The sequence below is a fragment of the Gekko japonicus genome, unplaced genomic scaffold (genome assembly GCF_001447785.1).
Source record: "Gekko japonicus isolate JY-2015 unplaced genomic scaffold, Gekko_japonicus_V1.1 scaffold2580, whole genome shotgun sequence".
Classification (NCBI taxonomy): Eukaryota; Metazoa; Chordata; class Lepidosauria; order Squamata; family Gekkonidae; genus Gekko; species Gekko japonicus.
This window is the reverse complement of record NW_015169257.1, coordinates 176,666-194,268: the sequence shown is the minus strand read 5'-3', so window position 1 is coordinate 194,268 and position 17,603 is coordinate 176,666. Positions and strand designations below refer to the sequence as shown.

The window sequence follows — 17,603 nt, the reverse complement described above, 5'->3', positions numbered from 1 at the left end:
AGAAAGCTTCCAGCCAATCACGTTTGGAGACAAGCCACAGAGAGCCACACTTCTACTTCCCTCCCTCTCTTGTGTGGTGCAGAGCCCTCTTGTTCTTCTATTCCTGGATAAATAGGGAGCTGGGGCAGGGTGGGGGTGATCCTGCCCATTGGGAACTATGGGAGATGTCTGAAGTACCATTGGATATGATGGGAGCCAGAAATGCATGACTTGCTTGGGCTCTGCTGCAAGACATCACAGCAAACAAAAGTTGTATCAAAATGCAAAGTTGATTTAGAGACCTGACCTGGGCCCTGGGATGACTGCCTGTATTTTTTTTAATATATTTATTGGGTTTTTATGCTTAGAAAACAAACACACACATATACCACTAACAAACATAAATCCTCACATCAATTGATCACATCACATTGATCAAATATTTGATTATACATTAATTCATCCCCCAATATCCTCTCCAATTATTTTAATCCAACCTCTCTGGTTTTTGCTATTACTCCGTCTATCTAACTCATCACTTACAAATTCATTCCTGGTTTCTGTGTCATTATTGTCATAAGTCCAAACCTAAAAATCCTAGTAATTTATTAAGAAAAATTAATTTATGTAACCTCCTTATTATCCTATTAAGCTTATCAACAATCATTTCCAATTATTTTGTGTTAAAGCAGCAAAAGGCAAATCTACCAACACCAAAATCATATCCTCACCAATACCTACACCTAAGCACTCTCCAATCACTGTTACCTCTCAGTTCATAGTCATTTCATAATTATTGCTTCATAAATCCCAATCCTAGTTATTATTTTAAGGGGGGGAAATTAATTTATATAACCTAATAATTATCCTATTAAACTTATCATTTCCAATTAACTTATATTAAAACAGCAAAGGACAAAACTACCAACACCAAAATCATATCTTCACCAATACATACACAGAGCACTCTCCTGCCACTTCTATTACCATCTCCATTCCTAGTCATTACCACTCCCCTCTCAAAAGTAAATTCCATATCAAAATCAAATTATATTACCCTATCACCTACCAACTAATCTTAAACAATTTGACATATTTCCTCTAGCATCTACAACAGCATTCCTTTTGTAACCAAGTAACAGCATGAGATTTTGTTCATATTCCAATAGCTAGCTAAGTTCATACAGCAAGGTCCCTAACATACTAACCTTGAACCTTTTTATTTATTACTTCTGAAATCACCCACAAATTTCATATCCAACTAACGTATATTAAAGGATCAGAGGAAAAGGAAAATAAATCTTAAGCCCACATTCTGTCCCTACACTCATCTTTTTCAGTTCTTAACATCCATGAGCATGGAAATGTTTACAGCTGACAAATAACAATCATTACAATGACATTGAGTTCAATTTCCTTTTTATCTTGATTTCTTCCATTTTCTTCCAAGTGATGCCGGTTTTTGTATTCCTGTAGTTCTCTTTCCAAATTTCCAGAGTACCTTTCCATATTCCTTTAAAGTCCAGTTTAAGTGTTTGGAGCCTTTGAACTTCATCACCTTTCTTTAACTTTTTCCCTCTTATTGACCTCTTCTTCTTCTTGGTAGTAGGTTCCACAAAGCCTTTCTTCCATTTTTCTAATTTCAAAATACTTTGATTCTCCAACAAACAATCCAGAGTATCCACCTCTTGCAGCTCCCCTTCTTTGCACACAGGTTGAATAACATAGGTCTCTCTCTCTTGCTCTGCTTCCTGAACTTCACCCCACCTTTGCTCTCCTTGTATTTGTTCTCCATTGTCCTTCTCCTCTACCTTTACACTTGGAAAGTTTTTCAAAAAATCCTCACAGGCTACTTTGCAGGCTTGTTTCACAGCCTCTTTGCAAGCTTGCCTCAATTCTTCTAACAGTGTTTTTTTTTAATTGCTCTCCTAAAAGCTCACCAACCTTTATGTCTTGATCTGTGCCCTCATTAACCTCCACCGCCTCCATTTTTTTCCTTTGTCACACTTCGCTTTCAATTAGCCGAGTTTAAGTATATTTTCTTTAGATACAACACCAACAACACTCTCCACAGCTTCAGAAATCATATTAATACTATTTGTAGTAAAGCAGAAACCATAGTCTTTTCTTTCCCCTGTCACTTTTCATCTCTCTCAATTCCCACACAACTTTTTTACGGCCGTTTCTTCATATAGCAGGGAATACTCACAGGGGGTGTAACAATCCGTTCTCCTCTTTTTCCATGCTCTCCCACCAGGAAATTGCCAAAAAGGGGGAAGTCCAAACTCTTCAATGTGATGCATCGATTCAAGAGAAGCAACTAAAATTTAAAAGAACCGAGTGGCAGCGTCTTGGGAACATGGCGGCCATGTTCTTCCCAAACTCTCGCTCCGCATCAGGACAGTGCCGGTCACCCCCCCCCCGCTTTGCCAGTTTGTGGGAGAGGCCAGCAGAAAGCCCTCTACTCCTGCTCTCTCCACCGGAGTGCAGGTCGAGCTCTCCCAATGCTGGGAGGCTCGAAGAAGACGAGAGAGGTTCGGGAGGGTTCGGAGCTAACCGAACACCCTCCCGTCATCGCGCCGTACCGAAAGTCGACTGCCTGTATTTTCAACCTAACAGGAATTTAAGGAAATTGATGTACTTTAGATGGAAGAATGCCTATAGAATCAGGTTACACGTATCTATCATGAACAAAGGAAAATAAGGCAGTCTGGAGACATTGCTGTACAATAAGACAGTTTGGAGGCATTATTGGCTGAGAAGTTCCTGTGGCTGTGCCTCTCTGGGAGTCCATTTACAGTCCTGATGAAGGCATCGAAAACTCATTGAATAATCTGGAGGATGAGTTGACTGCAGCCTATTTCTTATTGTCTGTCTCAAGTCCTATGGCCTGGATCTACTTGCTGATTGCAACATGCTGTTTACAACATACTTTATATTGTTTAATATGGTCTTTCTTAAGTCTTTAGAAGTGGATGTACTTGCTTGATGCACATTTGAAGATTATATTTTGCAATCCATTGAAATTGTGAACTGAGAATCTGTGAAAACTTTCTTTTCGGAGTGTCAAATCGTAAATGTTAGATATTGCTTTAAATCTCCAGCCTATTTATTGCAGTTTTATGTATTTCACATATTGAATAGTGATGTACATTTGAGAAATATTCAGAACCTTATGTGATGTTAAGTTATATATGTATTTTTAACCTAGCAACTCTTCCTAAGGAGAGGTTATAAGTTTAGTATGAAGGGCTTTCAAACTCAGAAGGTATTTCAGTGAGGAGACACAACTTGAGGAGAATTGTAAAGTATGGCATATGGTTGGACAATACAGGGAGAAGAAAGAAAGGGGGGGGAGAGAGAGAGAAACCCCAGGGATGCACAATGGAGTAAAATATGGAATGTGAATATCAAATTGACTAAATCTGTTTCATTTAAAGAAAATTTGTATAAAATGTTTTATAAAGGTAAAGGTTCCATTGCTTGAAAGCCAGTCGAATCCGACTCTAGGGTTGCGGTGCTCATCTCCATTTCCAAGCCGAAGAGCAAGCGCTGTCCGAAGACATTTCCGTGGTCATGTGGCCAGCATGACTAAACACCAAGGTGCACGGAACGCTGTTCCCTTCCCACCGAAGTGGTACCTATGTATCTACTTGCAATTTCTTGCTTTCGAACTGCTAAGTTAGCAGGAGCTGGAACTAGAGACGGGAGCTCACTCCGTCATGCGGCACACTCGGGTCTCGAACTGCTGAACTACCAACCTTACACAGCCTGCAGTTCAGCATCTTAACCACTTGAGCCACCGCAGCTCCTCAAAATGTTTTATAGATGGCACCTAACTCCAGCTAGGTTAGCTAAAATGTATAAAAATTTGAGTAACAGGTGCTGGAAATGTAATAGTCATGTTGGATCATATTACCATATGTGGTGGACATGTAAAAAGGTGCATAAATACTAGATTGGAGTACATACTTTTTTATAATCAGTGTTGAATATTACAATATCTTTTAAACCAGAAACATTCTTGTTAAACTGTCTACCAGATGACTTGGATAAGAGCCATAGATACTTTATTTTACATGTTATAACAGCAGCTAGAATTTTATTTGCGACGACACGGAGGACATTGAAAACCCCAACGATTAATGAGTTGATAACAAAGATTACGGAATGTGCTGAAATTGACAGATTGACAAATATGGAAGAAGAATTTATGGGACCATGGAGGGTTTTTTATGACTGGTTAAAACATAAGTACTGAGAAACTAAGATTAAATGAAGAACAATAAGAATGATGGCTATTAGAAGAAGAAGAAGAAGAAGAAGAAGAAGAAGAAGAAGAAGAAGAAGAAGAAGAAGAAGAAGAAGAAGAAGAAGAAGAAGAAGAAGAAGAAGAAGAAGAGAAGAAGAGATTGGATTTATACCCCGCTCTTCACTACCCAAAGGTGTCTCAGAGCGGCTTACAAACTCCTTTCCTTTCCCTCTCCACAACAGACACCCTGTGAGGTAGGTGGGGCTGAGAGAGCTCTTCACAGAAACTGTGCTTTTTCAAGAACAGCTCTTATCAGAACTACAGCTTGCCCAAGGTCATCCAGCCAGGTGCAGGTGGAGGAGTGGGGAATCAAACCCAGTTCTCCCAGATTAGAGTCCGTGCACTTAACCTCTACACCAAACCACTACACTATGGCCCTGGTCACATGGGAGGATTTTCCCCGTGGGAGGGACGGATCGGGGGCGCATCAAGCGGGCATGATCATACTGCAACATCTGGGAAGCGGCGCAGACCTGTCCCCGATCCGTCCTTTCTGGGTGAAGACGCGGCTCAAAAAGGTAGTAGCAAAACAGCTCTACCTACCGGCTGCCACGTAGCATGGGCGGGTGTCTGATTGCCGACGTGCCCGTCTCTCTCACAGCATGCAAGGTCCTGCCGAACTGCGCTTGCACACGTATGTGCAGCGGGCTCGCCTCGCTCTCCGGTCCACGGCTTCCCCCCGGCATCTGATCATGCCGGGGAGGAACTGTGCAGCGGCTGGGGGGATCTGCCTGATCCCACAGCTCTGCTTCTCTTTTGATGCATCTCTAAAAAGCCGCACTTCAGCCGTGCCTTTCCCCCTAGTGTGACCGGGGCCTATAATAGCTGTGAAACTTGTATGAGAAGATTTGCAAGCAGAATGTTAAATTGGATGTTTTTAATATACATCTGTAATCTTCCCCCCCTTCTTTCCCCTTCCCCTCTTTCTATGTATAAACTAATTAAACTCTTTAAAAAAGAAAAAGGAATAAGAAACCCCAGGGATGCTAGAAATTATGAAGGTATGAAGATTCAGCTACCCATTTCAGTAAAGTGTTGAGAAAGAGACTGATATTTTGCTGTTTATGGATTTATATCTGCTGACACACACACTATATGGACTGTGCACACACATGTATACCCATAGGCATAGAGAAAGCTGCTTGTGAGATTCTACAATTGGTATAATGTAAATGCAACTGATAAATAAATGTAGTAATTTGAGAACGCAGGAAAGATAAGCTTAGCAAAATAGATAATGAATTTAGAAATCTAACAAGCAGAAGAAATGATAAAGTCTCTTGTTATATGTTATATGATGTGGGGGGTAGTTAGGGGTTGTTTGTATGTGTGTTTGTATGTCTGTAGTATATAATAGAAAAAATAATAAAAGTGTACCCTTGGGTACTTATAAAAAAAAAAGAGAAAGAAAGCTGCTTGCATTACCTATTGCAGTGATAGCAAACCTTTTAGAGACCGAGTGCCCAAACTGCAACCCAAAACCCACTTATTTATCGCAAAGTGCCAACACGGCAATTTAACCTGAATACTGAGGTTTTACTTTAGAAAAAAAAACTCATACATGAACTGAAGATGATCCAAACAAAGTAAGGAAAGCAATCCCAAATGCTTTCATTTACTTAAAATTATTTGGCAGAGAATTCGACACTTTTCATGATGGTCTGGGCCTGGCTGGGGCAATGGCACGCGTGCCCACAGAGAGGGCTTTGAGTGCCACCTCTGGCACCCGTGCCGTAGGTTCGCCACCACTGACCTATTGTGAGAGATTTCACATAGAGGACACTTGCCTGCATTTTATGTTAATGAGGTCTGCACACACATTCAGCTCAGAGCCTTATGGGAAAGAGAAGCACATTTTAGCCATTGTTAACAGAAGCAACAACTAAGGAGAGGTAACCCCACCATTGCTGAAGGACCTGATGTCACGCAGTATATGGATCTGATCTGCATCTGAATTGCCGTTTCCTGTTGGATGGTGCCTTGTTTGCCTGGGAAAAGCCAAGATCTATCCGCACATCAAGGGCGATACAGGATGCCAGGACTTCACACCTGAGCAGATGGCTTTCCATGAGTTAGAGTTTTAGAGTTTCAAATATTGCCCACTGCCAACTGTGTTGTGTCCGCTGACTGCCACCAGGGGCCAGTGAATACCCCAGAGCTTGACTCTGGAAGAACAATGGGGTCTAGGCTCCTGGTCTCTCCACTGGGGGACCAATGGGACCGTGGCGGGAGATTTAAACCCACCAACGGGACCTAGGGGTGTGTCCCCAGGTGTGTATATAGTTGGGCAGCCGGCTGTTTGTCTTTGTTGTGTATCAGTAAAGCGTGCAGGGTATCATGTGTGCCTCAGTGGGTCTTCCATGCGGCTAACTCACTACACAATAAACTGCTAACAAAAGATACTGACTGTTAGAGCCTCATCATATCAACAGGCCTTTAGAGAGGCGGAGGTTTGTTCATACATTTGATCTTCAGCCTTTTTCAAGTAAATATTTATTGTTTCTCCAGTTACCTTGCATCTATCTGGGGCTACGTTTGTGTTCCATCATTGCTCTGACCTGAGAGAGTGATAAGAGAAATAAAGACAAGACTTCACTTTGTACCATATTTTTCGCTCCATAAGATGCACTTTCCCCCCCAAAAAAAGGTGGGGGGGAGTGTGTGCGTCTTATGGAGCGAATACTTCTCTCAGCTGCAGACGCTGCGTGGCTCAGCTGACTAGTTGGAAAGACCTTCTGCTGCTGCGGCTGCACCGGGGGACGGAGGGCGACAAAGCACTCACGCGGCACAAGAAGCAAAGATGCCTGGCGTTCCCCCCCATTTCTCCCCCTATGTCTCTTTTTCGCAGGCGCAGCTTCCAGACTTCCACAGACCCAAGCTGCCGCACAGGCACAGAGACGCAGGGGCATGCACTGGCTCCTCGCTTCGCCCCTTCCCAACCCCTTCTTGCCCTCACGCACCTGCACGCTTGTGTCGGTTCTCACAGTCGAGTCACGCCCCCCCTTCCTCCTCCTCCTCCGGTGTTTGCCCCTCTCCCTCCCTGCTGCCCCTTGCCTCGCGCTGTCACTCTGGGTCTGGAGGAGGAGGAAGGGGAGGCTGCTCGTGTGAACACCCCCCGCGTTTATCCGCCTTCGGCTCACTGTTCATCACACTATTTGGTTCAGAATATTTTTTTTTCCTGTTTTCCTCCTCTAAAAACTAGGTGTCTTATGGTCAGGTGCGTCTTATGAAGCGAAAAATACGGTAATTTCAGGGAACCTGATAGAAAACCTAGTGAGGGTTACAGTCCTTGGGGTCTTACTGGGTCATCATTCCATACTCTACATACATTTCAAGGTCGCTCAGAAACTGCATCTGCTAGAAAATGGAGCCGTGGCAGCACAGCTCGCAAGCGAACCCAGAAGCCATTCCAGTGCCTTCTGAGCACACTCGTCGCATTAAATGCTTCTGAGGGGAGGACTGAAAGGCATAGATGCGAGCCATTTTAATGCATCCCTTTTGCTCCCCACCCACTTCTAATAGATACAAGCCAGTTCAGTGATGCCTTTTGCTCTCCCCCCATGGAAGCTGCAGCAGCTCTCGCAAGTGAATTCAGAAGGCATTTGGATGCCTCCTGAGCTCACTGCTGCCACACTGTGGTGGCAGCAGAACTCGCAAGTGAACTCAGAAGGCTTTTCAATGCCGTCTGAACTCACTTGTGTCACGCTGCCATGGTGGCACAGCTCGCAAGCAAACTCAGAAGTCATTTAAATGCCTTCTAAACTCAGTTGTGTTGCGCCGCCAAGGCAGCATGACTCGCCAGTGAAATCAGAAGGCTGAGCTCACTGGCTTTAAAGGGTTTCTGACAATTGCCTTGGGCGTGTCTGGCCCATGAACCCAGAAGAAGACAAAGACGGAGGAAGAGGAGGAGTAGAGAGGAGGAGGAGAAGAGAGAAGAAGAAGGAGGAGGAGAAGGAAGAGGAGGAGATCGTATTTATACCCTGCCCTTCACTCAGAGTGGTTTACAAACTCCTTTCCCTTCCCCTCCCCACAACAGAGACCTTGTGAGGTAGGTGAGGCTGAGAGAGCTCTGACAGAAACTGCTCTTTCAAGAACAGCTCTGACAGAACTATGGCTTGCCCAAGGTCATCCAGCAGCTGCAAGTGGAGGAGTGGGAAATCAAACCATGTTCTCCCAGATTAGCGTCTGTGCACTTAACCACTAACCCAAACTGGCTTTGAACAAACCACCACCAAAAAAACCCCTGGTGGCTCCTGGGTAGTTCATTAACAGCGTGATCGCACAAATCCTTGTTCTAAAATGTACAGACCAGCCCGGTTCATCTGTAATTTGGTTTGTGCCCATCCCTACTGTAGACAAAATTTGAACATAGAAAATGCCACTTTCCTAGTAAATCAGTTTGTAAGTCACTCTGAGACTCCAAGTGAAGGGCAGGGTATAAATCCAATCTCTTCCTCTTCTCTTCTTCTTCTTCTTGGAAAGGGAGGGGAAAGATCCCTTTGTTTCCTTGTAGAGAAAGTAATTCTTCCTTGAAGTTCCATGTGATGGTTAAGTTTTAACTATGGAGATACTGATACTGTGAAATACCAGTCTCATAAGACCTGTTTTTATCCACAGGAAGTTCAGACGTTCCACTGCTGTCCCAAGCCTTCACTCCCTTACTCACCTGTATCCCCTATTAACTACCCAAAGGAGTCTCAGAGTGGCCTACAAACTCCTTTCCCTTCCCCTCCCAGCAACAGACACCCTGTGAGGTAGGTGGGTCTGAGAGAGCTCTGACAGAAACTGCTTTTTTCAAGGACAGCTCTGACAGAACTATGGCTTGCCCAAAGTCATCCAGCAGGTGCAAGTGGAGGAGTGGGGAATCAAACCCGGTTCTCCCAGATTAGTGTCTGTGCACTTAACCACTACAAAATGGAACCTCAGATTCAGTGTGCTTAGTGTTGGGAAGAGGGGACGAAGACGTGGTAAAGCTTTGGACTCTATGCTGTTGATTGTGGGCAACTCAGGGGCATCTGAATAGGTACTGTGGAAAAGAGGATGCTGAACGAGAGAGATAATTGGTCTGATTGAGCAGGAATCTTCTTATATTGTTAACTGTCTGAATTTAACCCCAAAGTTACAAGTCTGCAGTCTGTAACCCATGTGGAGCCTTCTAGGCCCTTACAACAATTCAGAGGTGCAGCATTCCATGTACAGAGTTGCTGTATCTTCATGTGGCTTGAAGGTATCAGTCATGCTGAATTAGTGTGTAAGACCAGGGGTCATTTCCTGTGGGAGTGCACAGGAGTGGAGCTCCGACAGTAAGGAGCCCAGGGGATGGGCACATGCAAGCCCCACCCCCTGCTCCCAGCAGCCCTCAGTTGGGCCACGAGGAGCAAGAAGCAGGCAGGACAACCTTCAGGTACAAGCTCTCCCTCCTCTGTGAGGGCAGATCTATGCATTCCCACCCCATAGTTAGCAATCCAAAACTGTCCAGTGGCACCTTTAAGACCAAGTTTTATTCAGGTACAAGCTCTCCCTCCTCTGCGAGGGCAGCGCTGCCACTTTCCCCCCCCCCCAATAGCTAGCAATCCAAAACAGTCCAGTGGAGCCTGAGCGGTGGGTGTTGCCTTCTGACACACTTCCGGTGATGCCAGGGGGTGTGGCATATGGAAACAAGTTATGCTAATAAGTTATGCTAATGAGCTCTTGCTAGGGTTGCCAAGTACCTACCTACGAACCGGCGGGGGACACGTGCTTCCCCGCTGGAAGATTCTTGCTTGTAACACAGGTGCTGCACTATTCCGTCGCCCAGTCATGACGTAGGCACGTAGCTGGGCGACACTCTGGTAATGGGACTGGAAACTCGATGGTACCATCGAGTTTCCAGCCCCATTGCTAGAGTGTCACACGGCTGCGTGCCTATGTCACGTCTGGGCGATGGAATAGTGCAGTTCCTGTATTTTCCCCATGGGAATGGTCCCATGAAGAACTATACATCGCCCGCCGAATCAAGGTAAGTATTTGGGAGCCCTGGCTCTTGCACCTCTTTTTCTACGAAATGACCCCTGTGTAAGACACTTGGGGAAATGCCCATTCTGGAGTTCCCAAAGGGTTTAAGGCGGTTGTAACAAAACAACAGTCCTGAAAGTGCTGCGCTTGATAAATTAACACGATCAGTGAGTAATGAAAAAGCTGTAGGTCATACCAAGACTTGTCCAAACTGGGACATGAACCACCGTAACCCTGCATTGACACATACCCTTGGCGCATGCAAGAGTCTCCACAAGAAGGCCAGCCTCCTCTTGTATTTGTTGCTCCATGCTTTTCTTCCCCAGTCCCAGCTTCCGCATGACAGCGAGCCCCAGTTTCCTCTGCTGCTTCCACAACCGGCCGTTGGAGAACAGAATGCCTGGAGCCATAAAGAATGACCAACGAGAAAGCATAATTTATTTACATTTCATCTTGGAAAATGTCACGTCTAATACCTACACCTGTCTATGCATACCCATTCTAGGGAAGGGCAGCCTAGTAAATCTAATAAATAAATAAAATGCTGGTGCAGAAACAGGATCTCTCAAATACAGCACCAGGACTTTTGTATACAACCACATTTTACACTTCAGAATAACACACACACACACACCCAAAAAAATGACTCCTATTTTTTAGCACTCAAAGCTTTATGGCTGGTGGACATAATAAGTCTGTCTCTACTATAAAGTTTCAACCGCTCCCCTTCATGTGTTAATGCAACATATGGAAGACGTGAAAAAACACCTACCATCTGATGGTCTTCCAAAAAGATGTAGTGATGGCCATGGGCTTTAAAAGGTTATTAGGCAGATTCATGGAGGAGAGGTCTATCACTGGCTACTAGCCATGCTGACAGAGGGGAGCCTCCACATTCAGATGCACTAAATCTCTGAATCCCAGGACCCTCTTGTTGGCCATCCAGAGGAACTGGTTGGCCACTGTGTGAGACAGGATGCTGGACTGGATGGACCACTGGGCTGATCCAGTCTTCCGATGTTCTTATGAAGGCCTCGGCCTCTCTGCCCTGTTGTTGGCCCTCCAGAGGAACTGGCTGGCCTCTGTGTGAGACAGGAAGCTGGACTAGATGGACCACTGGTCTGATCCAGGAGGGCTCATCTTATGTTCTTATGAGATACAGACAAACCAAAATATCAGCGAATGACAAAGGATGCAAAGTCTCTGAATGCTCCGGTCATCAAGAGATTTCTTTACCCTGTGACTTCTAGAAACAGAGACTGTCCAATATGCAGGGACAGAGATCTCCCCACCTTCAAATGGTAGCTGCTCCTGCGATGGACAGAGGTCACCATGATGAGAAATTTAGTACAGCAACTCTATGTTGGCCCTCAAGAGGAACTGGTTGGACCCTGTGTGAGACGGGATGCTGGACTAGATGGACCCCTGATCTGATCCAGCAGGGCTCTTCTGATGTTCTTAGGAAGGCCTCAGCCTCTCTGCCCTGTCATTGGCCCTCCAGAGGCCACTGTGTGAGACAGGATGCTGGACTAGATGGATCCCTGGTCCGATCCAGCAGGGCTCTTCTTACGTTCTTAGGAAGGCCTCGTCCTCTATGCCCTGTCGTTGGCAATTCAGAGGAACTGGTTGGCCACCATGTGAGACAGGATGCTGGACTAGATGGACCATTGGTCTGATCCAGCAAGGCTCTTACGTTCTTATGAAGGCTACATCCTCTATGCCCTGTCGTTGGCCATTCAGAGGAACTGGTTGGCCACCATGTGAGACAGGATGCTGGACTAGATGGACCATTGGTCTGACCCAGCAGAGTTCTTCTTATGGTCTTATGAAAGCCTCATCCTCTATGCCCTGTCATTGGCCATTCAGAGGAACTGGTTGGCCACCATGTGAGACAGGATGCTGGACTAGATGGACCATTGGTCTGATCCAGCAAGGCTCTTACGTTCTTATGACGGCCTCATCCTCTATGCCCTGTCATTGGCCATTCAGAGGAACTGGTTGGCCACCATGTGAGACAGGATGCTGGCCTAGATGGACCACTGGTCTGACCCAGCAGAGCTCTTCTTATGGTCTTATGAAAACCTCATCCTCTATGCCCTGTCGTTGGCCATTCAGAGGAACTGGTTGGCCACCATGTGAGACAGGATGCTGGACTAGATGGACCACTGGTCTGACCCAGCAGAGCTCTTCTTATGGTCTTATGAAGGCCTCATCCTCTATGCCCTGTCGTTGGCCATTCAGAGGAACTGGTTGGCCACCATGTGAGACAGGATGCTGGACTAGATGGACCATTGGTCTGATCCAGCAGGGCTCTTCTTATGTTCTGACGAAGGCCTTGGCCTCTCTGCCCTGTTGTTGGACCTCCAGAGGAACTGGCTGGCTACTGTGTGAGAAAGGATGCTGGCCTAGATGGACCACTGGTCTGACCTAGCAGAGCTCTTCTGATGTTATTATGTAAACGAGGCCAAAACAGCTGTGAAAAGGGCCGTGCCCCCTCCTTCCACTGTGCCCTTCCTCACTTGAGGAAGGGCCACAGAGCCAGCCGGAGAGCAAGATGGTGCCATAGCAGTCCTCCTTGCTGGTAGCAACTCACACAAGCCAGCGGGGCAAAGGCAGGTACTTCCGTTCTTCTTGTTTCCTCGCATACCGTGCCTCTGCCTGTGCTGGGTGAAGCCAGACCCCATTATGCCAGTGCTCATCCTTAGCAGCTGGGGCCCCATGAGGGTCAATAATAGGGTTGCCAGCCTCCAGCTGTGGCCTGGGGGTCTCCCGCTTTTACGACTGACCTCCAGCTGACAGAGATCGGCTCCCCAGGAGAAAATGGCTGCTTTGAAGGGTGGACTCCATGGCATTGTGCCATGCTGAGGCCCCTCCCCTCCCCTCCCCAAACCTCACCCTCTCCTGGTTCCACCCCCAAATTCTCCAGGTATTTTCCAACAAGGACCTGGCAACCATAGTCAATAAAGGTGAGAACAAGTACTGCTGTGCACCGATTGCCCCACTACCATGCCGTCCCAATACAGCAATTCACACAACCAAAATAGGACCCACGGTAAGTAGGAGATACCAAAATTCAGCAACTACAGACAATGACAAAGTAATTTTTATATATTTTTTTCATTTTTATATTATTCTTTCTACATTTCTTATGAATTATTCACCGTTATATTAATTATCATATAAACATTACCACATAGAAAGAATCATATATCTAAACACCTAAGTTTCGTCTTTTTATATATCACAAAAGATATTGCACAGCCCCTTTATCAATACCAGTCCTCCTTAATTGCACAAAAGTTTTAAGAGGGAGGAGTCCTTTAAATCTATTTTGAATAGGTGAAATTTGGATAAATATTTTGGTGTTTGGCAATCCGGTCCTCGGAAAGGCCGGAGGAGGTATTTAAATGCCTCTTTGATCCTTCCAGGGGGGGCCCTGGCCTGCCTGCCTCTGAGTCGCCGGGGGTGGGGTCGCTCTCCAGGCCTTCCCTCTGTAGCCACGCATGCAGAGGTTTTGGCTGTAGTGGGTGTGGCCAACTCTAAAGCCAGCCAGAACTCCGTTCCTGTGCGTTCCCGCCCCAAAATAGCCCTGTGTATCAGCAGGGCAAAGCGATGTTCCTCCTCGAAGGCTGAAGCCACGTTCCAGTTCAGCAGCTGCACTGTCCCTGCGCTGCCATGTGCCGAAGCAAAGTACTGCGGGGCCAATGCTCCTCCTGGCAGGCTGAAGCCATGGGCCACTGTAGTCATGCTTGCCAGCAAAAACTACACTGAGCGCTGTTGTGCCTAAGCTCCTCTTCACTGATCTGGGAATGGTGGTATCAGGTCCAACTGACCTTGGGGTTCATCTCAGCAGCCGATTAACAACTTGACAGCAGACAAAAACTCTCCACAGCAGCCAAAATATTCTTAAATATACACCCGCTTGGTGTAGTGGTTAAGTGCGTGGATTCGAATCTGGGAGAGCCGGGTTTGTTTCCCCACACCTCCATTTCCACCTGCTGGATGACCTTGGGCAAGCCATAGTTCTCTCAGAGGTGTTCTTGAAAAAGAGCCGTTCCTGTCAGAGCTCTCTCAGCCCCACCGACCTCACAGGGTGTCTGTTGTGGGAAGGGGGAGGGAAAGGAGTTTGTGAGCCGCTCTGAGGCTCCTTTGGGTAGTGAAGGGCAGGGTATAAATCCAATCTCCTCTTCTTCTTCTTCTCTCAGAGCTCTCTCAGCCCCGCCGATCTCACAGGGTGTCTGTTGTGGGGAGGGAAGGGAACGGAGTTTGTAAGCCGCTCTGAGACTCCTTTGGGTAGTGAAGGGCAGGGTATAAATCCAATCTCCTCTTCTTCTTCTTCTCTCAGAGCTCTCTCAGCCCCGCCGATCTCACAGGGTGTCTGTTGTGGGGAGGGAAGGGAACGGAGTTTGTAAGCCGCTCTGAGGCTCCTCTGGGTAGTGAAGGGCAGGGTATAAATCCAACCTCCTCCTCCACTTCTTCTTCTTCTAACTGTTAATTTAATTGAGTAAAAAAAACCTTTAAACTCACAGGATGTATGCATAGCAGAAATCATCCCACATCAGAGCAGCTAGCAATAAAACATTTGAGGGCGAAGGTAAGCTAACCATTCATAAAAGGAAGCTGTAGCTTCTTGATAAGTCCTCATAGCCAGTTCCGTAGCCAAATCACTGTAGAGCAGAAGTCAGTTCCATCTTTGGAGGCTACTTATCACGTCAACGCCAAAGATACGGTGGTCCTTCGTGGGAAGTTAATCGCCGTGCCAACAAGAGCCAAAGGAAAGGGGAAACGTCCCCCTTTGGGGCTGCTGCCACTCCCTTGAGATAATGGAGCCTTGCAGCTGCCGGCAATTACCACCGACAAGCTACATCCCCTCTCCCAAGGTTGGATCCTGCCAAACTTATGACACTGTCCCAATCATGGGGGCTTAGCAAATGATAGGCTCATTCAGCCCTCCTCCCTTACAGGTGGGGCCAAGAAGGAGTTCACCAAGAATTCACTGCCAGAGGAAGTGGTGGCGGCTACAAGCATGGACGGCTTCAAAAGGGAATTAGATAAGCATATGGAGCAGAGGTCCATCAGTGGCTATTAATCACAAGGTATAGGGGCTCTGGGGCAAGTGATGCTCTGTCTTCTTGGTGCTTGGGGGGGTCAACAGTGGGAGGGCTTCTAATATCCTGGCCCCACTGGTGGACCTCCTGATGGCACCTGGTATTTTTGGGCACTGTGTGACAGAGTGTTGGACTGGATGGGCCATTGGCCTGATCCAACGTTGGCTTCTCTTATATTCTTATACCTGGGGCAAGTGATGCTCTGTATTCTTGGTGCTGGGGGGGAGGGCAACAGTGGGAGGGCTTCTAGTGTCCTGGCCCCACTGCTGGACCTCCTGATGGCACCTGGTATTTCTGGCCACTGTGTGACAGAGTGTTGGACTGGATGGGCTTTGGCCTGATCCAACATTGGCATCTCTCATGTTCTTATGGGTTCCGCTGGCATGGGGCGACAACAGATGCTGTTGGGCCCACGATCCATGCTGCTGTTGGTGGGTGGAGCATAGGGCAACATCCACCAGAATGTTCCCTGATAAAGGAAATGAAGAGTTGGAGTTGGAAAAGAAGAGTTGGATTTATACCCCGTCCTTCACTCAGTGTCTCACAGTGGCTTACAAGCTCCTTCCCTTCCTCTCCCCTCCCCACAACAGACACCCTGTGAGGTAGGGGGTGCTGAGAGAGCTCTGAGAGAACTGCTCTTGAGAGAACAGCTCTGAAAGAACCGTGACTGACCCAATGCCACCCAACTGGCTGCATGTGGAGGAGTGGGGAATCAAACCCGGTTCTCCAGATTAGAGTCCACCGCTCATAACCACTATACCAAACTTGTTCTGAAGCTTCCTTATACTGAAACAGCAAAAGAACAACACTCACTGCAGTGAGTAAAACCTTAATGTATTTTGCCAAAAGTTATACAAGTATGCAATACATACATTACTTAAACAATACTATTTTTCAGGTTTTTACCATATATTTGAGGATTTTGCAACTGTATAACTTATTTTCTAATTGAAATCTTTCTAACTGACACACTGTGGTTACACTCTATTAAATTATACATAACACAACCCTTCTTGAGAACGAATTCTCAATAACAAGATATTCTGAGAAGTGACTTCTATACTCCTCAGAAATAACTCTCCCTGTTTGACTGGGTAGGGAATCTTCTCTGTCTAGAAGATCTATCCCTTTTCCTTTGGCCTGAATGGGAGTCTTCTCTACTACTCACTTCCTTTGCCAAACTATCCCCAGTATTTCTGTTGGTGTTCAAACTGCTCTCAGTTACTGCTGAATTCAGACTGCATTCAGTCAAGGTAGAAATCTGACTTTGTCAGCACTAAACCCTTTTTCTGACAGGGCTATTCGAAGACTGTCTCAGTACATGTTTCTTCACAGTTAAGGTAGGAATCCAGCTCTCACAAGACTTTTTCTTCTTAGCTGATACCAACTGAGCAGCTTGCTTAGAGCAGCCTGTCATTCAAAGCTCTCTGGCTCTGTGAAGACTTAACCCTTCACAGTCCTTTTGTTGTTGGTATAGCACTTTTAAGCCTCTTAAAAAGTGCAGTCCGTCACAGCAGGGATTGAACCTGGGACCTTCTGCATGCCAAGCAGATGTTCTACCACAGAGCCATGGCCCCTCCCCTCAAATTTACCTGGCAGGGTACTCACTTCAAGGTTTCATGTAGTAGTTAGTCTTGCTTGGGTGTCAACGCACAAATGATCTGGTAGCTGAGTCACCATAGTAAGCTCTGCCCATGCCTAGAGCAGTTGCCAGTTGGGAATGGGGAGCCCCCCAGCCCTGGACCATTTCTATCTCCAGACCTCACTGATGGAGAAATCTCTAGATGACAGACACATTCAGAGACATTGCATGTTTTGTCATTCACTGATTTGCTTGTGTCTCTTCTTTTGAGAGAGGTCTCTCTAAAGAGGAGTTTCCCACCTCTCGCGTTACAAGCCCCCATGGTGCTCGCATTCCACTTCACTCATTCTGGTGGTGCCTGACTCTTGGGTAGCTCATTTAACTTCATCCAAGACAAGGGTCTGTTCAGAAATGGCCCCAACCTGGCAGAATGCTCTGTCTGAAGAGACTCACCCCCTGCAGGACCTGTCTAAATTCCACAGGGCCTGTAAATTTGAATTATTCCTCCAGGCATTCCACTGAGGCAATCTTACAGGGGCTTCTATCAGCCCTTCTGGTTGTCACATGGGACTGTCAGTACAGGGGTCATTTCGTAGAAAAAGAGCTGCAGGAGCTCATTAGCATAATT

The 17,603-nt window shown here is 46.4% G+C and overlaps 1 protein-coding gene across 1 annotated transcript in view; it reads right to left on the bottom strand.

The window, feature by feature from the left end:
• The window catches only part of LOC107114908 (cytochrome P450 2J2-like), a 58,081-nt gene that overhangs the window by 21,928 nt on the left and 18,550 nt on the right, over window positions 1-17,603 (bottom strand). Inside the window, exon 5 of the mRNA XM_015416513.1 lies at window positions 10,536-10,685. Coding sequence (XP_015271999.1) covers window positions 10,536-10,685 — 150 coding nt within the window. The remainder of the gene's footprint in view (window positions 1-10,535; window positions 10,686-17,603) is intronic.